The 27,971-nt window shown below is 53.7% G+C and overlaps 13 protein-coding genes across 13 annotated transcripts; 6 read left to right on the top strand and 7 right to left on the bottom strand.

Moving 5' to 3' along the window:
• Positions 1–385: 385 nt before the first annotated feature.
• On the top strand, positions 386–2,232 carry N7459_006887 (MDR family MFS transporter; the record flags this gene model as incomplete). Its single annotated transcript, XM_056946055.1, has 3 exons — positions 386–727; positions 787–1,722; positions 1,789–2,232. 3 exons carry the CDS (start codon positions 386–388, stop codon positions 2,230–2,232), a joined length of 1,722 nt encoding a protein of 573 aa, XP_056798054.1.
• A 1,087-nt stretch (positions 2,233–3,319) lies between these two features.
• On the bottom strand, positions 3,320–3,849 carry N7459_006886 (putative glyoxalase family protein; the record flags this gene model as incomplete). Its single annotated transcript, XM_056946054.1, has 3 exons — positions 3,320–3,396; positions 3,458–3,654; positions 3,716–3,849. The coding sequence occupies 3 exons, from the start codon at positions 3,847–3,849 to the stop codon at positions 3,320–3,322; spliced, it is 408 nt and encodes a 135-aa protein (XP_056798053.1).
• A 388-nt stretch (positions 3,850–4,237) lies between these two features.
• Positions 4,238–6,148, bottom strand: N7459_006885 (uncharacterized protein; the record flags this gene model as incomplete). Its single annotated transcript, XM_056946053.1, has 5 exons — positions 4,238–5,361; positions 5,423–5,604; positions 5,661–5,788; positions 5,855–5,925; positions 5,983–6,148. The coding sequence occupies 5 exons, from the start codon at positions 6,146–6,148 to the stop codon at positions 4,238–4,240; spliced, it is 1,671 nt and encodes a 556-aa protein (XP_056798052.1).
• A 1,072-nt stretch (positions 6,149–7,220) lies between these two features.
• On the bottom strand, positions 7,221–7,955 carry N7459_006884 (uncharacterized protein; the record flags this gene model as incomplete). Its single annotated transcript, XM_056946052.1, has 1 exon — positions 7,221–7,955. The coding sequence occupies one exon, from the start codon at positions 7,953–7,955 to the stop codon at positions 7,221–7,223; it is 735 nt and encodes a 244-aa protein (XP_056798051.1).
• Positions 7,956–8,394: 439 nt separating this feature from the next.
• Positions 8,395–8,709, top strand: N7459_006883 (uncharacterized protein; the record flags this gene model as incomplete). Its single annotated transcript, XM_056946051.1, has 1 exon — positions 8,395–8,709. One exon carries the CDS (start codon positions 8,395–8,397, stop codon positions 8,707–8,709), a length of 315 nt encoding a protein of 104 aa, XP_056798050.1.
• Positions 8,710–9,049: 340 nt separating this feature from the next.
• N7459_006882 (uncharacterized protein) lies at positions 9,050–10,770 on the bottom strand (the record flags this gene model as incomplete). Its single annotated transcript, XM_056946050.1, has 2 exons — positions 9,050–9,597; positions 9,663–10,770. 2 exons carry the CDS (start codon positions 10,768–10,770, stop codon positions 9,050–9,052), a joined length of 1,656 nt encoding a protein of 551 aa, XP_056798049.1.
• Positions 10,771–12,256: 1,486 nt separating this feature from the next.
• N7459_006881 (uncharacterized protein) lies at positions 12,257–13,990 on the top strand (the record flags this gene model as incomplete). The annotated part of the gene is made up of 1 exon (XM_056946049.1): positions 12,257–13,990. One exon carries the CDS (start codon positions 12,257–12,259, stop codon positions 13,988–13,990), a length of 1,734 nt encoding a protein of 577 aa, XP_056798048.1.
• A 333-nt stretch (positions 13,991–14,323) lies between these two features.
• N7459_006880 (uncharacterized protein) lies at positions 14,324–14,872 on the top strand (the record flags this gene model as incomplete). The annotated part of the gene is made up of 1 exon (XM_056946048.1): positions 14,324–14,872. The coding sequence occupies one exon, from the start codon at positions 14,324–14,326 to the stop codon at positions 14,870–14,872; it is 549 nt and encodes a 182-aa protein (XP_056798047.1).
• Positions 14,873–16,670: 1,798 nt separating this feature from the next.
• Positions 16,671–17,518, top strand: N7459_006879 (uncharacterized protein; the record flags this gene model as incomplete). The annotated part of the gene is made up of 2 exons (XM_056946047.1): positions 16,671–16,953; positions 17,022–17,518. The coding sequence occupies 2 exons, from the start codon at positions 16,671–16,673 to the stop codon at positions 17,516–17,518; spliced, it is 780 nt and encodes a 259-aa protein (XP_056798046.1).
• Positions 17,519–18,232: 714 nt separating this feature from the next.
• N7459_006878 (uncharacterized protein) lies at positions 18,233–19,612 on the bottom strand (the record flags this gene model as incomplete). The annotated part of the gene is made up of 1 exon (XM_056946046.1): positions 18,233–19,612. The coding sequence occupies one exon, from the start codon at positions 19,610–19,612 to the stop codon at positions 18,233–18,235; it is 1,380 nt and encodes a 459-aa protein (XP_056798045.1).
• Positions 19,613–21,041: 1,429 nt separating this feature from the next.
• N7459_006877 (SDR family NAD(P)-dependent oxidoreductase) lies at positions 21,042–22,038 on the bottom strand (the record flags this gene model as incomplete). The annotated part of the gene is made up of 4 exons (XM_056946045.1): positions 21,042–21,092; positions 21,159–21,576; positions 21,630–21,898; positions 21,970–22,038. 4 exons carry the CDS (start codon positions 22,036–22,038, stop codon positions 21,042–21,044), a joined length of 807 nt encoding a protein of 268 aa, XP_056798044.1.
• A 504-nt stretch (positions 22,039–22,542) lies between these two features.
• Positions 22,543–23,940, bottom strand: N7459_006876 (L-rhamnonate dehydratase; the record flags this gene model as incomplete). Its single annotated transcript, XM_056946044.1, has 3 exons — positions 22,543–23,510; positions 23,570–23,792; positions 23,854–23,940. 3 exons carry the CDS (start codon positions 23,938–23,940, stop codon positions 22,543–22,545), a joined length of 1,278 nt encoding a protein of 425 aa, XP_056798043.1.
• A 736-nt stretch (positions 23,941–24,676) lies between these two features.
• N7459_006875 (putative C6 transcription factor) lies at positions 24,677–27,407 on the top strand (the record flags this gene model as incomplete). The annotated part of the gene is made up of 5 exons (XM_056946043.1): positions 24,677–24,888; positions 24,932–24,966; positions 25,023–25,139; positions 25,190–26,558; positions 26,618–27,407. 5 exons carry the CDS (start codon positions 24,677–24,679, stop codon positions 27,405–27,407), a joined length of 2,523 nt encoding a protein of 840 aa, XP_056798042.1.
• Between the last annotated feature and the right edge of the window lie 564 nt (positions 27,408–27,971).

Genomic DNA, 27,971 nt, shown 5'->3' with positions numbered 1-27,971 from the left:
GAGATGGGGCGTGGTCGGACTTGGGTTTTAGGGCTTCGTCGCTAGTAAGTTTTCAAACTATCCCAGCCAAGCCAGTCGACGGTATGCCCAGTATCATCGTGGGGGATGTGGTTTATGATAAGCCCCCAGTCGGATTTGGGCAATGCCGAGGGAACTCCGTTCTCCTGAGTGGAAAGCTTGGTATAAATCATTGCACTTGGGCTCCTGGCCTTTCTGTCTCGACCCAGACCCTTCACACTCCCCGACGACATCAGCTCAATTTGATCTGGGGCGTGGCGATCCATATTTCGTTACCGTAACTGTCAATCCTCGGAGCTGACCCTACGCCTTCTTTTTCACATCTATGACCGTGGAATCTGAGAGGACTTCTATGGCCGTGGACAGGATGGGCGAGGCGCCTCCAAAAGAAACGTCTGGTTCCTTGCAGATGACTATACGAGATCCTGAAGACACCGACAAGAGCACCGCTAGCCCTACTGTCGTTCAATATGAGGAGTATCAGCATGTCTTCCCCGCCGGCTTGAAGCTCGCCTCGATCCTAGCAGGCGTCACCGTGTCTTATTATCTTCTTTTCCTGGACCTCGCGATTATTTCCACTGCGACTCCGGCCATCACATCCGAATTCGACTCGCTCACGGATATCGGTTGGTACTCGGGCGCATACCAGCTTACGAGCGCGTCGTTTCAACCGTTAAGTGGCAAGATCTACAGGTATTTCCCTCTCAAGGTAAAGCCTGGCCTCTGTACTAGACCCCCAGTGGTTTGCTGAGATTGCTTACCATTTAGTGGACTTTCCTCGCCTTTTTCTTCGTCTTTGAGGTTGGATCGGCCGTATGCGGTGCAGCACAATCGTTCACGATGTTCATCGTGGGTCGCGCCATCGCCGGTCTAGGGTCCTCGGGCTTATTCAACGGCACCCTCACCACCGTCGCCAACGTCCTTCCACTCCAGCGACGGCCGCTGATTATGGGCATCAACATGGGGATTGGCCAGTTGGGTCTCGCGTGTGGCCCGATTATCGGAGGTGCTTTCACCACGAACGTCTCGTGGCGGTGGTGCTTCTACATCAACCTTCCCCTGGGTGCAGTCACGGCCGTCTGCCTCCTCTTCAACGACGTGCCAGAAGCAGCCGTCAAGCCCTACTGGCGCGACGTTCTCGGGACGGCCATCAAGTCCCTGGACCTCGTCGGGTTTGCGCTCGTAACCCCTGCGGCGATTATGTTCTTGTTGGCTCTCGAGTACGGCGGCAACCAGTACGCCTGGGACAGCTCGGTCGTCATCGGCCTACTTGTCGGCGCCGCTGCTACCTTTGCGGTCTTCTTGGTCTGGGAATACCGTCAGGGCGACGACGCGATGATACCGTTTGCGATGCTGAGGAGCCGTGTGATTCGAGCGGCGGCGGCGACGCAGTTCTTTAGCCTGGGCAGCACTCTAGTGGCCGACTTTTACCTTGCGATCTTCTTCCAGGCAATCCAAAACGACACGCCTCTGATGAGCGGCGTGCATATGCTTCCGACCACCCTTGGCATGGTCTTGTTTACGGTTATTGCGGGCGCCCTGACTCAAGTCACTGGCTACTATCTTCCCTGGGTTCTCGCCGGCAGTTGCCTCTCTGCCACCGGCTACGGACTGCTGTCGACGCTGAGTCCGACGACCTCGACCGCGCGCTGGATTGGCTATCAGATTATCTACGGCGCCGGCAGCGGTACAGGAGGCTCGGGTGTAAGTCTTTTGTTCAGTTGTTCTTGTCCTCGCTGGTCCGGTTCTAACATTCCTCGTGCGTTCTAGCCATACATCGCCATCCAAAACCTCGTCCCTCTGAAACAGATCCCCACCGCCATGGCGATCGTCATCTTCGCTCAAAACCTGGGCGCTGCCGCCTGGGTCGTTGTCGCCAACGCCATCTTCAATAACAGCCTCCGGAAGCAGCTGTTGCAGCGCGCGTCTAGTATGGACATCGACCCAGACTTGATTATCGACAGCGGCGTCCGCTCCCTGCGAAACCTAGGCTTGTCCGCCTCCCAGCTGGCCGCAGTGCTGGCATCCTACGGCATCGGTATTGATCATGCTATGTATCTGGGCATTGCGGTGGCTGCCAGCATGCTGCTCTATGCATGGGGATTGGGATTTGGGAACGTGTTGGAGATCAAAAAGCTCAAAGAGCTTACCGATGATAGTAACGAGGAAGTGGAGCCAACGGAAGGAAGGGCTGCAGAGAAGAATGCAGTCTAGGTGTTAGCCCGACTGGGACGGTTGAGTAATTGCTACACATTCTCGTTCTACATTAGTATAAACAGGAATCGAGTTATAATAATACACAACAATTTATCCTCTGCAGTCTGCGGGTTAGAAAGTCCCAGCCTGCGTCTTTTCCATCGTCGTGTCTTATTTCAATCAGCCAGGCTCGAATTAGCCATTCTCAATTGCTTGTTTTGAATCCGGTCATTTGCAAGCAGTTCAGCCTGGCTAGTTTCCAACTTTCCAATCCTCTTGCCTCTTGATGTCAACTTTGACCCTTGCTATCATCCAAGGCCGGCTGGCCCAATGGCAAGGCGCTTGACTACGAATCAAGAGATTGCAGGTTCGACCCCTGCGTCGGTCAATCTTTTTGCTTTTTGGCAGAGGTTATCTCATTCTCGTACTTGCCATCTCCTCGCTTTCATGATGTTTTTCTATTTTGCTAATCGAAAATGTCCAGCCCTGGTCTCTCTATAAGAAGGCACATTCTGGTGAAGCGGTGTGCGATCACCAGATATCTTCGATGACGATCCAACTCCACCAATTTATGCAGCCAAGAGCTAAGTGCCTATCAGACCTTGTTACTTCACAATTTGATGGCCTCGCATTTAATACCGACGCAGTCGCCAATCTTGAGGCCAGACGATTCACACTCGGACCGACCAGGTGAGACGAGCTTATTTGAAGCCCGCCTTGGCCACGCAAGAGGATGAATAGCAGGGCCCGGACTGGCATCACTACAGTCGATGGAGTAGAAAAGGATTCGCTTGCTTTGGATATATATAGTTGCGCGGTCTCTTCAAGCACTCGGCAGCTACAATCCCGCTCCAATGGAGAGTTGAGTCGCGACGACCAGCACCTTGTAGCGAATAATCCCTCTACAATCTCGATGACCACAGCAATCGGTCAATCCAAATCTCGCACTTCCCAATGAAAAGATCCAATCCCTCCGCAAGATCATCTCGCTCCTGCCAACACGCAGCCATGCACCGAAGCACGCAACGCAAGTCACAAACCACAAACCACAAGCCAAAAAAAAAAGCAGCAAGAGCATTCATCCATCGTCATCCCTCAACGCGCCCTACAGCGTAAACTCCAACAGATTGCCCGCGTAGTCCCGCGCGAAGAACCGCCGAGGATACTCCTTGCCCTGCGTCCCTACCGCGCCCGTCAGCCTCACCTCAACCACCGCATCCGCATCCGCACAAAGAGTCCTCACCAGAGTCCTTCTCGCCCGGTCGATCGGCGGCCATCGGCGCCGCGGGACCCCCGCGCACATGATGGTCGTAGATGGCCGTCTTGATGGCGTCGAGCTCGTCGCGCGAGCCGAGCTTGAAGCACGGGTGTCGACTGTGCGTGGGATCGGTCGGGCCCGGCGTGACGTGGATCTGCTGGCCGCTCGAGCCGATGTTGAACCTGCGATGTCGATCAGCATCTTGCTCCCCGCGCCCAGCCGGAGGGGAAGCGCTGAGGTTACCATGCGATCGTCCCTTTCTGAAGCTCGGGGACCGCGGTCGGGGTTAGTCCGAGCGTGTGGCCGTAGAACTCCTCGGCCTGCGCCAGCGTGCCTGGAGTCACGGTGAGGTTGACGTGGGCGATGCCGGTGATCATGGCGTGGATCTGCGAGGTGGTGCGGAGAGGGAGAGGGTTGCACGCGGGTTTTATCTTGTGCAGGCGTCACCCCCACGCCATACGGGCGATCGGAAAATCAGATCCCGGTGCTGATTGGCGATCTTGCTGTCCTCCACATCGTGTGGAGGACCGATGCCGGGGTGTTGACAAGACGAGGACTGGTAATCGATGGGTGTGACGTCTCGTCTGACTGGTGAGGCTCCTGCTACGATGCACCGCAATACGTCAATCTACGTGGACATGCTGGACTAACCGAATGTGTGTGAAGAGTTGATGCATGCTATGAATCGAAGCTACATCCTCGGACCACCACCGAGTCCCATACATCATACAGGTCGTCCACGCTACGAGTCATCACGCCGCAGAATTAGACCACAGAGTGAACGATACGCATCGGCATCGCCTTCAACCAGGCTCCCCAAGTGTCGTACTTGACCTTGGGCGGCAGGTCGACGTCGAGCGCGCCGTCACGCATGTTCGAGTAGATGTCGATGTCCTCGATCTTGACCAGCGTGGCGCCGCGCTCGAGCTTGGGGTCCTTGTTGATCTTGGTGTAGATGATCCATCCGAGGAACAGGGCGAGGATCAGCGGACCGCCCAGGTAGTTTTCGAAGAAGTCCTGGGCATTCTTCGGGGCAACGGAGACATAGAACTCGGCCACCAGACACAGCACGTTCAGCCCCAGACCGATCCAGCTGCCGAGCACCCCCAGCGGCGCGGAATAGGCGAGCTCGTCGACGCTGTGGCCGTTGTGGGCCCAGGCCTTGCGGAACCGGATGTGGGCATAGCAGATACTGCCCCAGACGAAGAAGTCGATGATGCCCGACAGGGCGAGGAGCCAGTTGAAGATGGCGGTTCCCGTGGAGCTGGCCTCGTTGATGTAGGCCAAGAAGCCAAAGGCAATCTGCAGCAGAATGCAGTACAGAGGGCGGCCGCCCTTGTCGATATACTGGAAGAGCTTGGGAGCCATGTGTCGCTCGGCCAGCGCCTGAATCGTACGGCTGGATCCGAAGGTTGCAGAATTGGCCACACTGATGACGGAGATGGTAATGACGGCGTTCATCACGGAGGGCAGGCCTGAGATACCGGCATTCTTGATCGAGGCAACAAAGGGCGAGGCGGCGGTATCCGAAGTGTCGGCGTTCAGGAGATAGGGCGCATTGTACGGCACAATGAGCCCGACGATGAAGGTTCCGAGGACGTAGAAGATGGTGATCCGCCAGAAGACCTGTTTCGCAGCCTTGGGAATCGACTTGGCCGGGTTCGCCGTCTCGGCGGCCGCCAGACCAGTCATCTCCGTGCCGGCGAAGGCAAACGCCGCCGTCGTGAACACCGAGCAGAAGCCCCGGAAGGTGGTGAAAGCACCGGGGTCATGCCAATAGTGGGCGCCAATGTATCCTCCCTGGGGGGCACCACCGCAGTCGATCACAATGCCGAGGATAATGAACCCGATGACCGCGATGACCTTGATCATACCGAGAATGAATTCAACTAGAAGCGAGGACGCGGTGAGCGACGTCACCTATATCCAGGAGGAAACGTCCGTTCTTACCTTCACCATAACCCCGGACACCAAACAGCTGAATGGCAGACAGCACCACGAGAAAGACGGTAATCCAGATTCCAACGTTCAAGTCAGGTCGCCAATATCGGATCGTGAGACCGGCCGCCGTGAGTTCGAAGGGGAGAATAACAAGCCAGCTGATCGCATAATCCCAGCCCACGGCAAATCCCCTATGCAAGTCGTTAGTCGAACCCCCCCGGAGTACGCAAGCCGTGTGAAGACCAACCATGCCGGGTTGATGAACCGGATGCAGTAGGTGAAGAAGGCACCGTTGGTCGGATAGAGTACAGCCAGTTCTCCCAGAGCGTGGACGGTCAACAGAAGCATGACTCCGACAATGAGGTAACAGATGAGCTGCGCGAATCCTGTTAGCCACGCAACGCTTCTCCCACTGGCAATGAAGCAACGCCCGAAACCTACCAGCGAGCCTGGGCCTCCTGCTTCCAAAGCACTCCCGGTACCGACGAAGAGACCGGCACCAATGGAACCACCTTGAAGCGATGTCAGCAGCCAAGAATTGATCAATGCTCACGCGAAGGAATCCGTACCGATGGCGATCATCTGCAAGTGCCGATTCTGGAGACTCCGCTTGAGGGAGTTTTTCTCCTCGACGACGGGTGCATCGCCCGAGGCCACATCATAGGGGGGCGTGGCATCCGAGGGCTGCACAGCGCTCGCTGCTTTCTTCTCGACGTCGGCGTCGGAGACGGTCATTGTGGGAGCTAGGGTGATGAGCTACGAACACCTGCAAGAGAATCGGGGGTCTTGTCCCGGGGTGGATGGACATTATATAGACGCCAAAAGGCGGGCCATGGCGACTAGAAGGGGGATTTGGCGTGATTCTCGAACTATTCCCTGCACGCCACGCGATTGGGAAGAACGGCCGGAGTGCGTCGGTCAGCAACAGAGAACAAAAAGATAAGCTGGGAGAGAGGATGGATCTCCAGTGGGCAGGGCCAATTAGGCAGGAGGCGACCGTTCGCAGCTTATCGCAATGCAACCATGTATATTGAAAGCTCCGCATGTAAGCGAGAAGCTTGGTAATTCTGCCATCGAAGCCTCTGTTATAGTCTGCCTAATGCCTGAAGGATACATGTCTTTCTGCTAGAACTATGGTTACTACCGTACACCTGCGTGTGGCGGGCTCGCCTTCAGTGAGTCCTCAACATACGGCAGAACATGTTGCCAGCCTGCAGAGAGAGAGAGAGAGAACAAATTACAGGAGACACTATGCCTGAATAAGGCTCCCAGATAACATCCAAACTACTTTACGGTGTCATTGCATCCCTTGTCGACGGAGATAACCGGACCCCTTTGCACGGCCAGCCACGTTTAGCCTCACCGTCCAGAAAACCCACATGGTGTCACGATAAGCCAACGAAAAGCTTTCACCTGCAGAAGGAACCGTATGATACTTGGCTAGCAAGGCTTGACTGTTGACATGCATGCGATTTGGTGGGAAATGACGGGCTGGTCCTTATCGCTGGCCAATGAGCAGACGAGCTTGCTAAATGACAGGCTGATCCTGATTTCTTCCATAGGGAAAGCTTGACCGACGCAGCTAGTTCGTGGGTCCAAGGCCAATTATATTGCGAAGAAGCCCCAGACGCAGAGCTTGCCTGCGCGGCGTCTGACGGGGGATGCACTTGAGCACCGACTGAGTATAGGGCCTCACGACCCTACACGATGGACCGTCTAGAAGTTCCAGAACACTGGCAGATCAGCAAGAACAAACTAAACCATGGATTGACATTGAATTCAGAAGAAACGAAACAAAGGGTACTTACTAGGCGCGGTTCTCCAGCACGACCAGTATCTGCAGAGGGATCTTCCCATAACCCGCCCACGTCGTGATGCCCGAGATGTGCTTCGCGCCTCGGTCGAATCCTCCCAGCGCGACGCTCGCCACTCCGCGCACCGGTGGAGTCGAGAGCAGGGCCCGATACTCCGGCGTACCCTGCTCCCAGACTTTGGGCTCGTGGTCGGGCCATTGCAGGCCGTTCGCTGGAGTGTACAGCTGATTAGCGATCAATTCCACCGCTGCATCGTTCACCACGTCCACCCGGAATACATACCGGAGATCTGCCGTCTCGTAGTGGCGATACACGGCCAGGGCGATCTCTGACCAGTGCGGACCGTTGACGCGAGTGCTGAACAGGGCGAAAATGACCCCCGGCCCGACCTGGATGACATAGTCGTTGTAGTAAGCCTTGTCGGACTCGACGCGTGCCTTTTTCAGGATGGTTATGATTTTGTAATGGTGGTGGATGGGCAGATCGAGGTCGGAGACCATGCGCCATACGGAGCCTGGGGGCGGACTCTTGCGCACGCGTTCTCCTGCTTGCGCCCATCCTCCGTCTTGCACCAGCCATCCGTCCTCGCGCAAGTCATTGACTGTGAGTGTCGAGTGCGAGACGATGCAGGAGTGGTCGGTCGGGTCATCCAGCCACTGCTGCCATCGAGACCCGGATGTCTCTGCGTCCCCGTATCTGGTGTATGTCGGGGGTGCGTCGTGAGCCATAGAATCGCGTGCTGATCCTGGTTGCAAGTTCGAGACAAGCCTTGTCGGCTTCTGTGGTTCTCCTGCAAATATATTCATCTCGATGGGAATATTCCCGCCGTTATATCACGGTGCAGGCACGGAACGCGAGGACAAAGCCTTGGTTTGCATACGAAGGAATTCACAGACCACACAAAGGAGACGCGACAAAGCCGAGAACGAGGGCATCACAAAGGAGAAGAAGAGTCAATGGATCTCTTTTAATATAAATAGATCAAGATCGCCACGGCTGCAGACTTGCACTACCATCGAGTCAACAATTTTCCCGCCTCCTAGTTCTTGGTGATTCTTACCACTTCATAGACACACCGAGTTCAGCGATACTAACCCACAGTTGGTTCCAATTCTCCTCCAGTCTTTATGTAAAAGAGCATTGAGCGAGTTCTCCGGTCGGACGAAGATGGGGGATTCCAACTCCAACGCTACGGACTGGAAATTTAAATTCTACGACGACGATGGCAACCCCGGACTCACAATCAACGTGCCGGCAAACAGCTTCGACCAGCTCTCAGCATCGGCGTCGGCGGCCCAAATGAGGCGCTCAAAGAAGGAGATGGCCGAGACTCCAGGGGATGATGCAAATGGCGAGCCCCCGACGCAACTAACCAAAAAACAGATAAAAAATCTGGAAAAGAAAAGGAAAGAGGAGCGAAAGCACAGGGAAAAGGAGGAGAAGAAGAAGGAAAGGAAGGAAAAGGAGCGTAGCATGAGATGAAACATCTTGCGTTGAACTTGAACTATCTGAGTAGACACCTAGCTCTTACAGAGGCAGGTCCAATAATCCATGTATTGAAAATCTTCTATGGTTGAAAGATCTGCAGACAACAGAGTATGTCTTGGTGATTGTTCACCCTTGATGGGAGAGAGGGAGTACAGAGTGGGTGGAACAGGCTATCTACTTGGCTTGGGCGACTTTCTGAGCTCTACTAGTGCTGATGGGGGCAAGCTTCAAATTCTGATTCATTAATATCCAAAAAGACTGCATTCTAATAACCAAATCCAGATGCCCTCTACAGAAACTAGATATTAGATGGCGGACTATAGTACAGCTCACCTCACTCCGCCCTGTCCTTACCCTTGTCATTAGGATCGATACTGGAGCTACTGCCACCGAGTTGCAACCACTCCTCATAGTTCAGAGTTGGCATAGCCGGCTCTCGACTCAAATTGAACTGGTAGCCAATCTCTTCTTGCACACCCTCTACGAGAGCTTGCACACCCGGAGGGATACCCTCTGTCAGAGTTTGCATACCTGGACGAAACCCAGTCACTTCCACACCCTCTTCGTATGCTTCCGGGAGAGCTGCTTCGTGGCCCTGGCCCATTATGGGTTGAGCAGTATTCGCCCGGACCCGTTGAGCTGGCGGGGGTAGCATGTCATCGTCGTCGTCGGACCGGGGTCGCTTGGAGCCAGTCGGCCGGGAATTCGAAGGTCCTGCTATAGCCGGTGTCACATTATGAGTAGCCTCACCTGGTGTTTGGGGAAGGGGCTCGGTAAACGCCTGAGCTTGTTCACGGGCCAGTCGAATAGCGCGACTGCGCGTATGACCGGGGCCAGCATAGGGACGCCCAAGCACTGGCTGGTTGGCAAGGAGTGCGCCACCTGTGAAACCATATAGTTAGTATGAGATCTCAATTGTTCATGAATGGGGGATGGGATATACTGACCAGTCACATTGGAACCGCGAATGATAATGGTGAAATTGGGCCGTGCAAGTGGTGATCGGTTTGCGTGTCCGAAAGGATCAGGAGACGGATACCGGAGATGGGGGAAGAACTTGTTGATGCTTCGTTCGATGGTGGAGATGAGATTAAAGCCGGTCAGTCGGTTCTCGCCCACTTGTGCATCTCCAAGCCGTGAAAGGTCTAGGCTGCTCAGCGCGAGAGGATTCCACCAGAGCGTTTCGCCCTCGTCCAAGTAATCTTCACTAACCAGGGCTTGCCGGAAAGACGCAAAGTGGATGTTGGCTCCGTTGATCCAGTCTCCTTCGGGACTTCGATCTTGGGGACTGTTGGGATTTAGTAAGAGGTCACTGAGCCTGATCACTAGAGGTTGGTCAGGTCTGTCTGCTCGAATGATCTGAACATCGGCATCAGGGAGCACCGAGGGCCGCGAGTAGTCAAATTGGTGTTCTTGTGGAAGCTGTGTTGGCTGCGGAGGTGCCTGTACCTGTTGCGCTGCCTGCAGAGGTTGTTCAAGCAATCCTTGCCATGTTGCTGGGTCTGGTAGGAGGTATTGTGTTGGAAACGGGGGTTGCTGGAGTACCTGTGTTGATAGCGCTTGCTGCTCGGGCATTCCTTGTGGCACTCCCAAGTCTTGTTGAGTCTGCTGGGCCTGCTGGGCCTGCTGGGCTTGTTGAGCTTGTTGAGCCTGTTGTTGCGCTGCCTCTGCTGCCTCTGCTGCCTCTGCTGCATTTTGCCGCGCCACCTTTCGCTCCGTGATAAAGCCCGGTTTGTAGTGTTGAATGAGTGCGATCAATCGTTCCGCAAGATTGTTGTCGTCGGGCGTGTTATCCAGAACGGCCTGAGGCAAATTAGCCCGCCGAAGAAGAAATTCTCTTCGGAACATCTCACGCGTGGATGGGTATCTCATCATCCGTTCTTCAGCTTTGCCATTGGAAAGAGCATCGTCTGCGCAAACGTCGTACACCTCTCGCATGATACGCAGCACTACCTGCCGAGCCTGCAGATCGTCTTGAATACCTAAAGATTCGAAGCGTCTCTCTTCGGCATTTCGGGTATTCTGACGACGGTTGTTTCTAGTATTTCGGGGCATGTTGGATGACGAACAGGGCAAATGCGCTATGCAGATTAAGAAGTGTTGAATGGGTGTCTTGAGATTGCAATGAACTTGTGGATTGGGACTTGAGGATGAGGATCGAGTGAGCTTCCTCGAGCTTTAAATCTTCGAGAGGCTCTTCATTGCCACATTGGAAACAATATAGTTTGTCGCCCTTGAGCCGGATCTATAATTAACCAGCCTGAGGAGTGAAAGAAATACTTCAATGGACAAAGGAGCGGAGGGCTTTGAGCTCAATGGTAACCGAAGTCCTTGTTGAGGATAAAACCGAACAAAGAGACCAAGTATAGCTGAAAGCAGTGATTCGGAAGGCCTGCTTTGATTTAATTGAAGAACACAATGAAGGATTAACGTTAGTGATTCGATCATGCTCTAAATTGGGCTTTCAAGAGAGAATTTTACATATTTTCTTTAACGCCAGGCACAGATCTGTTGGACTAAAAGAAATAGTCCCAATGAAGAGATCCATTGAGGGTTAAGATACTAAAATTGCCGTCCAGGATCTTGCGTAAAGTAGTGTAATCTTAGGGCATTGTGCGGCCATAAATGGCTCAAGAAAGCTTCCAGCAGATAATATCCAAATCGAGAACCGTCCCAGGCTCTTCGGGGTATCTCTAAGTGCCAACACATCTCGAAGGCTCATTGATAAATGTCACTGAGCGGTTTAGTGACAAAGCGAAGAATGGGGTATTTTGGGATGCAATGGACGCTCGCTCTCCATGTCTCAGCGGACTGCTTGTACTAGTCCAGCCTAAAGAATAGCCCGGCGATATCCAAGGTGGACCAAGACCCTTGGTCTCGCCATTTCAGTATGGCCTAGCCCCAGCTGCACCCCAGGTTAGCATGCATGCGATGACAGGGGCCACATGGTCCGGGAATCTGCAGCAGGATGTATGTCTCCGACCAGCGGCTGGAATCGGTAGCCCGATGTGGATAGTGGGCAGTGGGAATGGTCGAGCCTTTCCTGGTTGGTCGAAGAATTCTGACGCCTGTGCTCGCGCTCATAGGCTCACATGGACTGGCGATAACTCAGATGCTTTACCGGAACGGGCATGCTGTTCCCGCCATCTCTGCGAATGCCCTGTATGCATCGACACGGGCATGACTGCGATTGAATTCGCTCAAAGCCATTTTGTCTGTTGGCGGGGAATGCAACGGAATCCCGAGTCCCGCCTCCACAACCTTGTGCAGGCTGTGGATTGGTGGATGGTGGATGGTGGATGGTGGGATGTGGGATATCTGAGGGCGCTAGCCTGGGGACAGGAGAGATTAGCGAAGCGAAAAAACAACCTCGGCAAGCGACATTTCAATCCCGTGACGGCCTTTCCTCCGTGCAACATCGGCATCGAAACTCTTCCATTCCATCGCCGGCCCGATAGGAAAGCGATCAGTCGGGAAGAATGCATGCTGGTGCAGACGCGCCGTAATCCCCCAGACTTTTCTACTCCCCCGCGACTTCACCATGACAGCCGATCAGCACCTCGAACCAACCGATGACCAGGCCCTGGCCCGCTTGGGCAAGAAGCAGGTGCTCAAGCGGCGATTCGGCTTGTTTTCCATTGTCGGCTTTGCCATGGCCGAGCTGATCACTTGGGAAACCGTTCTCACGCTCTTCTCCGAGGCCTTTGAAAATGGCGGGCCCGCGGGTGCCTTCTATGGCTACATTATTGCCTGTCTCTCGACTCTGTCGGTGTACACCGTCATTGCCGAACTGGCCTCTATGGCGCCGATTGCGGGCGGGCAGTACTATTGGGTGTATATGCTTGCCCCGATGCGCTGGAAGAAGGTGTCGAGCTACCTCATCGGCTGGCTCACGTCTCTGGCATGGATCGCCACGATCGCAACCGAGACCATCTTCCTGGGCACGATGATCGAGGGTCTGATCACCTTGAACAATCCCAAGTTTACGCAACAGCGCTGGCAAAACACCTTGTTGGCCTGGGCCAGCGTGGTCGGGACCTTCTTGATCAACGTTGTGGTGCCCAACATCCTGCCCCGATTCGAGATCTTCATGCTCGTGCTGCATCTCGCAGGCTTCGTGGCCATCACTGCTACTCTGCTCGCGCTGTCGCCAAAGAAATCGGCTGACTTTGTCTTCCACACCTCGCTCAATGAAGGAGGCTGGCCCACCCAGGGCCTGTCATACTGTGTCGGCTTCATTGGAAACATCGCAACCTTTGTCGGTGCGGACGCCAGCGTTCACATGGCCGAGGAAGTTGCAAATGCCGCCGTGGTGATTCCCCGGGCGATCATCACCGGCATGTCCATCAATAGCGCCCTCGGATTCTCGATGATGCTGACCGTTCTGTTCTGCCTGGGGGATGTCAAGTCCGTTCTTGGCTCCGCCACAGGGTTCCCTTTCATCCAGATCTTCTACGACAGCACGGCCTCCTACGCGGGCGCATCCTTCATGACGGCTGTCATCATGGTCCTGACCATGGCCTGCTCGACCGGGATCACCGCCACCGCGTCTCGTATGACCTGGTCCTTCGCACGGGACCAGGGCCTGCCTTTCTCCCGCTTCCTGAAGAGCGTGAACTCGCGCACCAAAGTCCCCATCGTATCTGTCTCTGTAGTCTGCGGATTTGCCTGTGCCCTGACGCTGATCTACATCGGTTCCACCACTGCCTTCAACGACGTCATTTCCCTGACCGTCACCGGATTCTACAGCACCTATTTCCTCCCCAGCGCGTTTCTGCTCTATCACCGGATCCGAGGCCACATCCTGCCCCACGGAACCATGCTGGATGGTCTTCCCGATGCTGCCGCTTGCGCCACTGCCAGTCCCAAGGAAAAGCCCGCTGCCCTTGTGCGCCCCAAAGACCCTGTGGAAGAGGATCTCCCCAGTCCCGAACGCAACAGCTCAGAGGAGAAGACCACCCGTCCGATGGAGTATGAAGTTGCCCAGGCACCACTGATTTGGGGCCCGTGGAAAGTCCCCGGCATTCTCGGCACTATTAACAACGCGTATGCTTGTGTGTATATGCTCTTCGTGATCTTCTGGAGTGTGTGGCCCCCGTCGACCCCGGTGGACTACACTACGATGAACTACAGCATTGTCGTGACTGCCGGTGTCTTGATTCTGAGTGGCATCTGGTACTTAGTTCGCGCCAGGAAGGAGTACCAGGGCCCGCTCATCGATGAGGAGGTTGCTGAGATCATGCACCTTACTCCTGGCGCAGCCAGACCGAGCTGAACATTGGAACAGAGAAGACTGACTTTGACGTGATGTTAATATGAGCAAGGGACCATGCAGGTCTGAACCTGCGCCTGCCGGCCTGTTGTCTGAAAGGGACGCTGAATGTATCTAACAACCAAGATACCCCGACGAACATATGACAATTACATATATACCATTATATCTGCTCCCGGTCCTCACCAAGCTAGTATATCTTCTCGTGCGTAGAGGGATGGCGATTGTAAATAACATGCGAATTACATGGAAGAGCGTCTTCCGGGCAGAAGCCGTCACTCTGCATCAACTGTCATCCTCTAGATCTTTCCAACATATTAAATCTCCTACAGACGAATGTTCAAACAACCTCCCAACCACCACGATCCACCCCGAGTGGCGGCACTTGCAACTATCCAGCAAAGCGCGCGAGGCTGCAGAACGACCCACCGATCTCGATCCAACCACGATGCGCCTTCGAGCTACCTTAGTGGCAAAGCTGCCTCGAGCAATCTGCAGGCCAAAGGCTATACGGGATTCCACAGTGTGTTCGCACGCCCGCCTGTGATTCGCATCCGACGCCCATCGCCTTCGTCGAGACGCTCCGTGGCTCGCATTCTGGAAGCAACCGGGAAGAAGAACGATACGTCGCCGTCGCCGAACCGGAGCGGCAGCTCTGAGATACCTCATAAGTATCTGTCTGACAAGGGCTCACTGAGTGCGATCTCGAGGGTATCTCTCCAGGTGCCGAGTGTGAACATCCGGCACAACGACGAAGATGTGGAGCACGAGGCACAAGGTATCGCCCAGGTCTGGTTTCCTGGTCAGCATGGCGACGTCGGCGGGGGAAGCTCAACCCCGACGACGAATGGCCACTCAGCCACATCCCTCTCGTATGGATGGTGATAGAAGCCCAGCTTGCCGGACTGGAATTCGATCCCGAGAAGCTCAAGCGGTTCAACTGCTACGAGCCAACTGTGCGAAGCCTGGGTCCGAAAGATATGTCAGATGCCCATGGAATGGCCGAGCCCAGCCATGGCGCCCATTGCCGGGACCAGGGAGCTTTTCAGGAAGCCCTGACTCAGACCATGGACCGCGGTATCGTGCACGACTGTCTGACCTACGGTGGCGGCGTATCCTTGTTGTCCACACTCGCATGGCAACTGATGGAATACCGCCCCTTCCGACGAATGGACCTTCAACCAGACAGGTCCTGGAAACCGATCCGCTGGCCACTTCCCTATGATGGAGTTTGCGATATTCCCAATGGCGCGCAGATCATGTGTGTGCTATCCATCGCATGCGAATAGACCCGAGCTATCGACCGGGAAATCTCATTGTTGGGGGTTAGAGTTATCATCCCGAGGGAAGATCTTGCAATCGGACCGGTGCTTCAATAGGTTTGGACTCAGTTTTATGTCGCCGGTAATCTGGGGGCGACGGATTGAATCATCCAGCCCGGCGATATCATGTGCAAAGCTCCGGTGCAGAGAGAGGACAAGGAGAACGCGCCATGGATGCCAAGTATGGAGAACCCTCGAAACCGACGCCCCGAACTCCGCCGCATCCGCCTGCACGAACCAGGCTCAGCCCCGGTTCCTTCGGTGACCCGGGTGAAAGGTGGAAGGTGAAGACGAGTTGGATGTTCAACGCTCTCCGTTTTCATGGAATGGTCGCACATTGGTGGTGTGACATCCGCTCGCAAACCAGCCACCCTCTAGGAAAGGGACCGGCGATCTCAATTAGATTGCCTGGCTTGGAAAGTTCCTCTAGTGGGACTTCACTATCCATCCGCTGCACTAAATCGCGCTAAAGCAGCCAACTCGCGTCGATCCCTTCTCGTCCAGGGAGCGATGGGGTCTGTTCACGGACTCGTCCGCACAGAATGCCGGTGAGCCCCCAACTATACAAGACCCTGAATCCGATTCCCGGAAGCCCAGGCGAAGTGTGTTTCCTGGTTGATTGTAAATGCCGCCTATGTCTATAGGCAGGCTGTATAGGTTTGGGTATCTTTATGAAGCAGCCATGCAATTGTGTGGACACCGGAAAATATATCTGGGTGAAGCGAGCACATCATTTGGGATGTATTTTCCTTGTGATTTCAATCTCAAGGCTAGTTATACATGAGGCTGAACCGGATATCCGTGGGCTGTTATCATATGGATAACTAGTGAACTATGCCCACGAGGCGGACCCTAGGACACGGAGTCCCTTATTTACAACGAGACTAAACACTAGATTATGCTCGCCAAGGTAAGGATCGAGCGGAATTATTCATCATCGGTTAGCCCCATGGATCCATGAATATTCTTCGATTCTTCGAAGCGCAGCCGCGGAACCGGGTGCCTTGGATCTAGATTCTGACTCGCTTCTCTGCACGACCTATCATTAAGGCGAAAAGCGATCACCAGTCGGCTCATGCATTAGAAAACAAGCATCACCAAGTGCGGGACATGATGCACAGACAGGAATAAGTAGACAGGGGCTTCTACGAAACGCTCTAACTGCCTGGCCCCATAGTACACAGAGATGGGGGCCAAAGTAAGGGTCTCCCCCAAGCCGTGTCGGAGGATTTTATTAGAGCTCTGCCTTCTCGCCGACTATCGTCGCTTCTTCCCCGCCCCTCTTGGCCTCTTTTCCACCTGCATTTGACCTCCAACACGAGGACAGAACCTCCAAGCCGTCGCCTCGTTTGCATATCATCATGGTCGGCATGGTGGGCTGGTCATTTAGCAGCCGGTCTGCGCTTTATCTGGGCCTGTTGGGTATCTTCGTCGCGACCAGCGCAGCGACGACGCAGTGCTATTACCCGAATGGCGTCGCGGCGGGCGGCGTCCCCTGCTCTACCGACGGGCAAGCCACCCATTGTTGCTCGACCAACGCCTTATGCCTCACGAATGGATTGTGTCTGAGTGCAATCCAGCCCTACGCGCTCTCGCGCGGCGGCTGCACCGACGGAACCTGGACCAACTGTACTTCCATCTGCAGTAAGTGCGACGCCGAAGCAAGACGGCAAACCGAGTGCAGAACTGACGCTGGACACCAGCCAAAGCAGAGCCTGGTAGTGGCAGCGCCGTGGTCTGGTTCGAAGGCCACGGCGATTCGGCAACGTACTGCTGCGACACCGTTCTGGTCAACCAGACCTCCAAAGAAAAGACCTGCAGCGATGTCAATCACCAGTACCAAAAGCCCTTTCAGATCCCCGACGGCACGGTCATCCCCGGTGTCGCCGCGCTTGCCAACTACGAAGAAGTGTCCAACTCGACGAACGGCACGGCCACGTCCGGGAACAATTCGAAAGATGTCGCCATTGGCGCAGGCGTGGGCGTTCCTCTGGGTGTCATCGGGATCGTGTCCATTGCCTGGGCTCTCTGGGAAAGGAGAAAGAGAAAGCAACTCATGCTCCAGACTCCGCCGCAGCCCATGTTTGCTGGCGGCGAGACGGGGATGCATTACAACCCAGAAACGCGCAATCTCCGGGTAAGTGAGCTGACCGGCTCCACGCCTCACCCTGTAGAGCTGTCGGAGAGCTCGCACAGAAGCATATTTTAGCCGAAAGCCTGTTCGTGGATTATGAATACCCCGTGATATGAGTGTTTTGTCCTGTATATAACTGTCGATCTACATGCGTCTGCGCCTAATGCTCACATGAAGACCTCCCTAGGTATGAAACCTGTACATGATAGCCTCGGGAATAAGGATAAGAGTGCCAGAGACCTTTCAAATAACGAAGAAGATGAATTATTTGGTTTTCATTTTATTTACTCTTTTTCTATAATTGAGAAGCGGCTCCGAGGGAGGCAGTGGGATTCGACACGTGTATCTTCTCACTGCATCCCTTTAGCATCTAGGTGCAGATTCAAACTATACTCACTTAAGTGCTTGAATTGGACTTAGGTCATCCTATTTTTATAAATAAATCAAGAAACCTTTGTGTTGCCCGTGCTAAAGACATGTGAATGCCCTTCCGTCAGTGCATATCCGGGCTCATAACCACCCACTGCTGCTATACAGGCTGATAATTGTTGGAGGCGCAGTCTTTCAACCAGACACGCAGATGAGAATGCCAATGGTCCTCCGTATCGCATCAACTGCCCTCGCGTCCAACTGCTTAGGCTCAGACACCCTACTCCTGCCTCAGATTGATCTGATTGGCACCGTAACGGGGTCTGGCCTCGAGTTGCGGATAGCATGGTTCGAAGAAAAGAACTGGATTAAACGCCAGATTGCATTTGCTTCCTTGTGTAAATGAACATCAGGCTCATCTTAGCCTTGGATTGCAAAGGAAAGCATAATATCACGACCACGGCGGTTGCAGGGCTCTATAGCGGATATCTTGCCGTGCGCAGGATGATCTGGAGGGTAATACCGGGCCATATGCTCATCCAGATAAAGGGGCATACGAATGCCGCCGTTGTAAAGACGACCTAGATATAATTTCTGCAGGCGCATTTCTGCGCTGATGAAACTGAAGATAGGGTCCCACGTCTCCACGCCCGGGAGAGCAGCTCCGGTGATCTGGAGTACCCTAATAGTATGGTGTCTTTGAAGGAATTTGTGCAGCGCGTGCGCGGTCACCGGAAGATCCGCAAGCTCAAAGCTTCTCAGATGATTGAAATGGACTTGATCGGCAACGCCTGTGAAGATGTGATAGTTCTCGTTTGGAGGGCCGTGTCCAATAGGGTTGAATTGGAGGTTGAAGTTCTCCAGGTCTGGCACGCATCGTAAAAGTCGTATCAGACCGGAGGGATCGGGCTTGGAGGAAGATTGATTTTTTGAATTGAACGAGGATGGGGTAAAGGACCAGGAGTTCTTGATGGCAAGTTCTCGCAAGTGGTGTTCTTCGATGTCCACCACTGCGGAGATATTGAGCCCGAGACTTTTCAATCCTAACCGCATGTCGCCGTCATGGTCACCGGAAATCTTGGTGAGATGACCGACAAAGTCATTTGTTGGAAGATTGGAAGGTTGAACATGAAAGGGCCAACGGTCGTTGTTGTGATAAATATCCATTGCTCGCATTGGGGTCTTGCTGCGGGCTACAGCTGCCAGGGTCAAATAACAAGCGCGGGAAGCCGGCTGCGACTTCAAATTCCAGAAGACAGAGGCTCGTCGGTACTTTGCTTGAGGCAAAGCCACAATCCAGCTCTGAAGCTTAACTTTGTCCAGCTGGAGGAATGAATCGAGTGCCGTCACCAGAACGGCAATGATAAACTCGTCTGACGGAGCTTGGTACGTCTCTTTCAGCCGGGATCTCTCCTTCTCAGTCTCGGGATTTGCCTTTCTCAGCCTTTGTGGCAACTGCAAAGCTACGTCAGATGCTGTGCTGAGATGGTCGTTACTATAAAGACACGTTCCATTATGCGAATAGCGGACGAGCCTCCCGCGGTCAATGGAGTCGGTGGCGACGATGGTGAGTTGACGCACAGCGTATGCAAATGTAGGATGCAAAGCACGCGCGACGAGTCTCCAAAGGCTCTCTTCAGTCAAATCAGTCTCTGCAATCGCAGCGGGCGCCAGAAAGCGAGACCCGAGACATCCTCTGGCGGCGGTCCTGTTTACCAGACGAAATGTTTTGACCGTATTGAGATCGAGATGTTGGAGGATGATGTCCCAGACTTCGCGGGGGAGGCGATCCCAAGACATGATGTGCGCCTTCACTGTTTCCACTTGTCACTGAGCTGGGTTGATCAAGCATTATAGCCTGGGGGCTTTAATTGCTGCCTTCGATGGCCCCCGCACTAGGCAGATGCCGTCCATCGCGGCGTTTCCAACAGGTTGCCGAGCTATGATTAGCGAATGCCCTTGCTGTGCTCCATTGTGTAGACAGTGGGCCGCGACATTCTCACCAGCTGCAGTTCTGGTGGTTGTGGTTGTTCGGGTGAGGCGGAGTTCAACGGGGGCCAAGGTGGTGACAAGGCTAAGATCTAATAATAACATGCGTCAGCCACTAGAACGGGATTCTAGGCTATTCGATGGACAAATCACATCCATGGATAGCATTTAGGAGTCTTGAAGGGTCACTGCCAGCAACTTCCTGCTTTCCACGAGCTCGGGATAAAGTGACCGAGAATCGCCCATAGAGTTCCTAATATACACTTGCGTTCCCAATTGCCCTCCAAACTATTTCCAGAAGATCACATACACGACCCACCGTATACCTATGCTAAAATTCCCACCATTTCTCGGTCAAGTCGGAACTTGAACGAAACCACCCTTCAAGCGGAGCCGACTCCCATTGTGGATTCTCACATCCACCTCTTCCCAGCCTCGCCTGGTATCATCCAGCCAGCCTTCTCACGCAGCACAGCGTCGACGAATACTGACACGCCGACCTCGTCCGTCCCGACAGTCGCAACCCCCACGGACCAGAAATATCTCCGCGGCTTCATCTTCCTCGAAACAGATCGCCTGTCCCATGTGGCAGAGGGTCCCTTTGCCGGTAATGCAGGATGGACACACGCGCTGGGCCAATTGCGACAGGCTGTGCGAATGATGGATCTTGTCTATAGTGGGACCGACGAAAGGAGCGCATTGAATTTGGTTATAAGGATATCGACGCTCATTTATAATTATGGTCCTTTTTGGTCGGTGGGCATGCTAATAGTACGCTATTTAGATCACCTGTGCAAGCCGAACCTCCGAATCGAGCCTGACTCGGTGATGTCCCACCCGGAGTATCTCGAGTGGAAAGGCCTTACTACAAGAATTGCGCAAGCAAGTCCAAGGACCTATATGAAGTTTTGGGGGGGCCTTCTCGGAGCTTCCGTCCTTGTCCGCAGACTCGGACCCTAATATCCCAGGTTTGGGTGATTGTCTGCGACCATGGACCGATGCGGTTTTTGATGCATTTGGTCTTGGGCGCGTGTTGTATGGCTACGGCTGGCCAGTGTGCAATGTTGGTGGCGGAGACAATCATGTCTCGTGGAAGAGATGGGAAGAAGCGGTAGAAGGGGTGTTAAAGCGAAGGGGATTGACGGAGCAGAAGCGCGGAGTTTGGGGATAGGTGCATCCAGGGCTTATGGGGTTCAGATATGATGGTTGTCGATTATCTTGCTATTGAAAAGAGACGCGGCTACTGTAAATTGACGAATAGTCCGCCGTCCACCAAGATCTGTGCACCCGTCTATCCAGATGAGCAGCATTAGCATGGATCGCTTAATGTCAATTAGACAGCGTAAATCCGACTCACCACGTAATTACTCAAGTCCTCACAGGCTAGGAACACCGCCGGGCCAGCCAGATCCGGTGGTTGGCCCAGTCTTCCTAGTGGAATACGATTCTCCATATATTCCCGCTTCACGGGATCCGCCATATCGGCATCATTGAGCTGCGTGCGAATAGTGCCGGGAAGCAAGGCATTGCAGCGGATGTTATACTTGCCCAACGCCACTGCACAGGACTGCATCAGACTCAGCACACCAGCTTTGGTGGGTGTATAGTGAGTTTGCTGGCCACCGCCGACAAGTGCGGAGATGGAACTGATGCCGATAATCGAACCACCCGGTGGAGATTGAGTCCATGCCATTTGTCGGGCTGCAGCTTGCGTGGCGTAGAAAGCACCGGAAAGGTTAGTAGAGATGGTGTGGTTGAGAAGGGAGGGCTCCAATCTAGCCAGTAGTCAGATATATATCGTGGAAGTTGCAAACTAAAGAAGACTTACTCTAGGAATTCGGCAAACTGGCACACGCCAGCATTGCTCACGAACACATCCAGTCGGCCGAACGCCTCGACGGTCTTGGCGATAAAGTCTCGCCCCGTTTCAGGCTGAGAAATATCGCCCGAGACCGTGATAAATCGGGTTGTGTCTGCTTCGGCTTCGATCCCGTTCACGTCTTTGCGCATCGCCGCGAGCAGTTCATCTTCCTTGGGGCCACCCAGGTGGCTGATGGAGACTTTGGCGCCATGACGGAGGTACTCGAGAGCAATAGCCTGGAAAGAGGTATTTCAGCGTATATTCCCAAGTTTGGATCGACAATTTTGAACAGGAAGGGTAGATATACCCGTCCAATGCCAGTAAGACCGCCGGTAATAGCAGCAACCTTGCCGACAAGCAGTGGAGGGAGAGGCATTGTCGCTATCCTAAGTCTGCTGTTGCAAGTAGTAAAGAGCCAACGCGGCGATACGCAAGTGAGCTTAACAGAACCCGGTGATCGTAGATGCCATGGACATTTCCGAGCGGCGTGGTCAAGATTCTCGGGTTTCGCGTTGATGTTCCCCCGAGTGTGGGGTGCTCCCCCCACACGGCCGCGAAGTACTCCCGAGTACTGTAGGGTACTGCAGATTACTGCAAGGTACTCGCAAGTACAATGAATGCACCGTGTTGCTCCCCCAGTCCGAGAGAAATTGCTACTAGAGATTTATATGCTAGATAGGAACTTCTATGTGCTTGCAGACATGCCGTCTATTTTCTAGCATGGTGATGATCATTCCATTATGTCTACAACATGCATCGTCGGAGCAGGTTTCTCATCCTTTAGTTATGTACATGAACATGAAAACGCAGGGCCGAACAGTTAATCAAAAATACATGAAGTAGAAATGAGAAATGCATACGACGCTGAAACCCCCAGCCCCTAAGGAGCTGCGCCGTTGGTAGCCTGCCCGTCATCCGGAGCACGGAGACTCTTCTGAGGAGCTGGAGTCAAGAGCTTCGAGGCCGGGATGAGCGGCGCAGCAGGGTTCAGTTCAAGACCAAACCCAGGCTTGTCAAGAATGGAGATGTCGAGGTGACCCTGAGTAGGGATGGGTTCGTTCAGGAACAGGCTACCAAACACTGGCTCCACGGACTTGCCATCGGGTGAGTTCGCTAGGTATTCCTGAAAGGGGCTGTTGGACTGCGACACAACAAAGTGGTAGGAGTAGGAACCGGAGGCATGCGGGACGACGGGGATATCATAGGCAGAAGCGAGAGCAGAGACTTTAAGCAACTCGGTGAGACCACCCAGCCACATGACATCAGGCTGGATGATATCGAGGTTGCGGCCCTCAACGAGCTTGCGGAAGCCGTAGCGAGAGAATTCGTGCTCGCCGGTGGTGAACTTGACTGTCGGATGAGCACGCTTCAGCAGCTCATGGCCATCGAAGTCGTCGGGGGAAAGACACTCCTCCCACCAGTCAATGTCCAGGCCAATCGCCTCACAACGCTTAACCAGCTGAATAGTGTAGGGGACAGTGAGGGACATGTAGCAATCAACCCGCAGGGGGAAGTCAGGTCCCACGCTCGCCCGCTGGAGACGGAGGTACTCCACATTCTTGAGCAGACCCTCGGTGCCCTCATCCGGGCCATGGGGCAGGGCCACCTTGGCACCAGTAAACCCCATGGCCTTGGCGGCAGCAGGTTGGGGACCAGTGCAGTAGAAATCGAGTCGGGAACGGGTTGCACCGCCAATCATCTTGTAGACAGGCTCCTTGCGAATCTTGCCGAGTAGATCCCAGATTGCCAGATCGACGACCGAGATCGCAGCCACAGGCAAACCCTTGCGACCATAGAACATAGAAGCGCGGTACATTTTCTCAAACAAATTGTTGGTGTCACGAGGATCTGTCAGTCAAATACAAGGTCAGAATCATTTTCATCGCATATTTGGAAGTACTCTGCACCTTCGCCGATTAGGAAACGCTCAAAGTGTTGGTGGACCAGCCAGCAGGCTGGGGGGCCACCAAAGCCGGTTGCAAAGCCCTTTGTCCCATCTGTAGCCTCGATCTCCACGCAGAATGACCCCAGAACATTGATGCCCCACGAGGTGCGCGAGCCACGATACTGTGCCCACTTGGTCATGGGGGTGGAGATGTTACTATCGATCAACCAGTGGCCTCCTTTGACCTGTGAAAGGAATCAGTATGCATAGTTTCTCCTGGCCCAGGGGTTGGAGCCGAATGCATACATTGTGGTAGTCGCCGCCGGAGCCAACACCATTGATGACGAAGGTGCGGATCTCCTTGATGCGAGGAAATTCCGATGTTGAGCCCATGATGGATGTGGGAAGCCGAAGGTCAGAGCCAAATTTTCAATTCGCAATAAATCAGAGAGATCGAGGGCAAGAGAGAGAAAGAAGAGAGGATTGGAGAAACCCGTGGGGGTCCGACACTTTTTCAAGCCGAGGCCTCGGGGCATTGCTGGCCCGAGAGGCGGACCAGACGCGACAACGCAGGCAATGCGCTGAGTGGCGATGCGCAGTCGTCTTGCAAATTGATTGCTATCTATTTTCTCTACTGTCTTCTTAGCTATAACTAGTCGACATCAAATGTCGTGATGCTGCGCGGTCGTCGGTTCTAGTGTAGATCTAGATATACATTCTCTCCCAAGCAGATGCCACCGTCCTCGTTCAATCCTACCCCTATTTGGTGGATATTTAACGATCTCGCTTTGATAAACTCACAGCCAATACGTAGACACCCTAATGCCTCGCCCTCCATGCAATGGTCGAATAAAATCGTTTTAGGGTAACGCGCAAGTCTGCGCGAGTGGAGAAACGCGGGGTGCCCCGGTTTATGCCTCAGGCCAGGGGCTCGCAGTCCCCCGGTTTCGTTTCCTTTTCTCTCTCCATCCTCGGCCATTCTACTCTGCTCGTCGGACAATCGCCGCGTTCCTTTCTCGGTACAGTTCTCTCCCGATAGCATCCTGAGTGCGTACGCGAGTGTATGCCATTCAGCGCCCGCGCCATGGTCGATCCCCGATAGGACGGTGGCCTATCTCGCTATAGCAAAATGCCGAACGCTGCATCTCAACATCAGCACGCCTCACCCTCCAGTCAGCTCCTCGGTGACCCTGAAAGAGAACATAGCACTGCGGAGTATACATCGGGTGCCGATTCCGACAACGAACCCGCCGGCCCCAATGGCTCCGGCAACGCGCGGGCGTTGAAGCGGAAACGGCCCCTCACTGTGTCGTTCGTCCCCAAATCAATTGGGCCGTACTCGTGAGAAGATATGGGATGTGTTAAAAGCTAACAGCGTCTTAAGGTGCGAACTCTGCAAGCAGAGAAAGGTCAAATGCGGTATGTGATACCCCGTTTCAAAGTCGACCAAGCTCTGATCCTAAACCTCCCACTAGATCGCGTACAGCCCAGCTGTGGCTGGTGTACCCGAAATGGCCAGATATGCGAGTACAGAGAACGTAAAAAGCCCGGGCTGAGGGCTGGCTACGGCAAGGAACTAGAACACCGACTTGGTAGGTGTGTGTTTATCCCGTGCTCTGGGCCAGTCTCATTCGTGCTTCAGATAGGTTGGAAGAAGTGATCCAAGCGCAAGCGAGACTGATTGAAATGCATATCTTGCAAAATCAGCCTCCACTGGGCCATCATGGTAGATCACTGTCTTACAGCTCTCCATCAGAACCTTCGGCCGCCCCCGGTCCAAGTCCTCGAACGGCACTTTATTTCAATGACCCCGTTCCGCCGGTGGCCCTACCGTCTCACAATGCTGAAATGTCTATCACCAGTCCTTCAGATACTCCAAACGAAAGCCTAGTACGAAACAGTCTTTCAAATGGAGGCACGTCATCGAAGATGAACTCGTTGCCATCAGCGCAGAATGCGCAAAATAACGATTATACTGGGAACGAATCCTCATTGAATGTCCCAGTCAATCTTTATGGGAATCAAGAGGAGTCATTTGCAGATCCAGATCTTGCCCTCCCACCCTACGATTTGCTCTACGCATTGGTGGATTTGTATTTCGAGCACATCAACTCCTGGTGTCCGATCCTTCATCGGCGATCAACGCTGGATACTTTCTTCGGTCCATCACCACTTGAAGAGGCAGATCGTACGGTACTCTATGCTATTGTTGCAACAACGTTGCGCTTTTCGACTGACACCCGACTCAACGGGCAAAATCGACAACGATATCATGACTCTTCGAAACAAAAGGTCCTGCTGTATGGCTTGGAAAATTCCTCTGTCAAAGCACTCCAAGCACTTGTCATTTTGGCTCTTGATCTGGTGGGCTCATCTAATGGTCCTCCTGGATGGAAACTGCTTGCTCTCATTACCCGATCTGTAGTCCAGTTGGGATTGGCTGCAGAGTCACAATCCTCCCTCATTGCGCCGGTATACCCTTCTATCTACACCTTGAGAGCGGTAACTTTGTCCGAGCCTGATTCATGGATTGAGGATGAAAGCAGACGGCGTTTATTTTGGATGGTCTACCTGCTAGACCGGTATTCGACCATCGCCACGGCCTTCAATTTTGCCTTGGATGACAAGGACATTGACCGCAAGCTGCCATGCAAAGACTATTTCTTTATGAAGAACCAACCAGTTGAGACACGGCGGTTTCACTGCTCAGGTGATCGCGCCGACTATATGAGCCATGCAGAGAATGTGGGGTCTTTCGGCCTTTATGTTGAAATCCTAGGGATCCTTTCTTGTATTCATGTGTTCTTGAAACGACCGGTGGATATTGGATCTCTATCTGATGTTGAAGAATGGCAGGCTACCTATCGGAAACTCGATAGCGAGCTAACCTCATGGGAGTTCAATTTGCCTGCGGAGTACGCCTATGAGAATTCCTCTGGACTCTTCGGTGGGTCTAAGCAGAGCCGGACTCTGCACAGCGACTGGGTACAGCTTCATGCGACTTATCAAACGTGAGTATGAACACTGCGAACTTTGCAACGAAGTGTCTTGTTGACCTGTCCCTCACCAGGGCCGTGATTCGCCTTCATTCTTCTGCCGCGTACCCTACAACTAGATCACCAATTTTCACCCCATCCTATAGTGCCAGCCAGCGGTGTCTACTCGCTGTTGAGAACATTCTCTCTGTGACACGCTTCGTACTCCAACACAATATGCTCGACAAACTTGGTCCACCATTTGCTTTCACCCTCTGGGTCTCGGCCCGGCTATTACTTGTCCACGGATCTACCATCGCTCACACCGTCAGTCCCGACATACTTTTCTTCGTTGACACCTTGGCGCGCATGGGTCATCACTGGAAAGTTGCCGAGCGCTACAGCAGCATCTTACAACGCGTTCTCGACGAATACGGCGAGTACCATCAGTCAGGCGCTATTGATGGTGAACGTTCCACCCCATCCTCAGTCAAGATTCTGGCAGACATGCGCCGATGCGCTTTCGATCTGGATTTCCTGATCTCCCGTCAACCTCGCGACTCCCCGTCCACGAGCAGCAACGACAACGCCACATCTCGCTCCTCCACTGCCGCCATAGCCCCGCGAAACCTTGCGCCCAACGAGCTGGAGTACCTCGATATTTTTGGCTTCTTCAATGTCCCGCGTGTCCCGCCGGCCCGCGCTCCAGACCCGGTGTCCCATCTGGATATTCCGGAATCATTCCCTAATCCGCCTATACACGGGCTCACAGGGACTGATCCCGTAGTCGACGTTGACGCCGCGCCTAATGCCAACGAGTTCAATATCACGAACTATCTGATCCCCACCCCGGAAACGGATTGGCTATTCCGACCAGGTGGATGAAAGCCCTGCAAAGGGAATACATATTTCTGATAACCCGGAGTATATCTGGCTCAATAGTTTGTCATCTGGGTGGCTGATGATCTATCAAGGATTCCCTCCACCCCCATCCCGGCCGTCGGAGGAAGATGATCTGGATTTTATCTCTGTAGACGATGTTTCAGCTTACTATTTGACCACCTCGATGGCGCAGGTTAGCGAGGACCTCAAGCAGCGTATCCAAGCTGGATATCAAGTTGTCACAGCCATGTGACGCAAGCTAGATCAGTAGTTCTTAGCATAGATTGAATCCACCATCTACACCTTCCCAAGCTTGTCTTACAGGTCTGATCGAACGTAGGAATAGACACACGTGACGCCGAGAACCACGCCAGCGAGAAAGACGCTGAAGACGGCCTGAAGCGCAGCCGTTTTTGGCCTTCTGCTCACCATGTCTTCGTTAATAGGAATATACGATAGATATATCGCCTTGGAGTAGATAGCATAGGGACGATATAAAGTTATAGATACTTGGTTAATGTATACAAAAATAAATAAATAAATAAAAGATATAGAATTTCCGCCTTG

The sequence above is a fragment of the Penicillium hispanicum genome, assembly GCF_028827665.1.
Source record: "Penicillium hispanicum strain IBT 35686 chromosome Unknown utg000006l_segment0_segment0, whole genome shotgun sequence".
Classification (NCBI taxonomy): Eukaryota; Fungi; Ascomycota; class Eurotiomycetes; order Eurotiales; family Aspergillaceae; genus Penicillium; species Penicillium hispanicum.
This window is presented reverse-complemented; position numbering and strand designations above follow the sequence as displayed.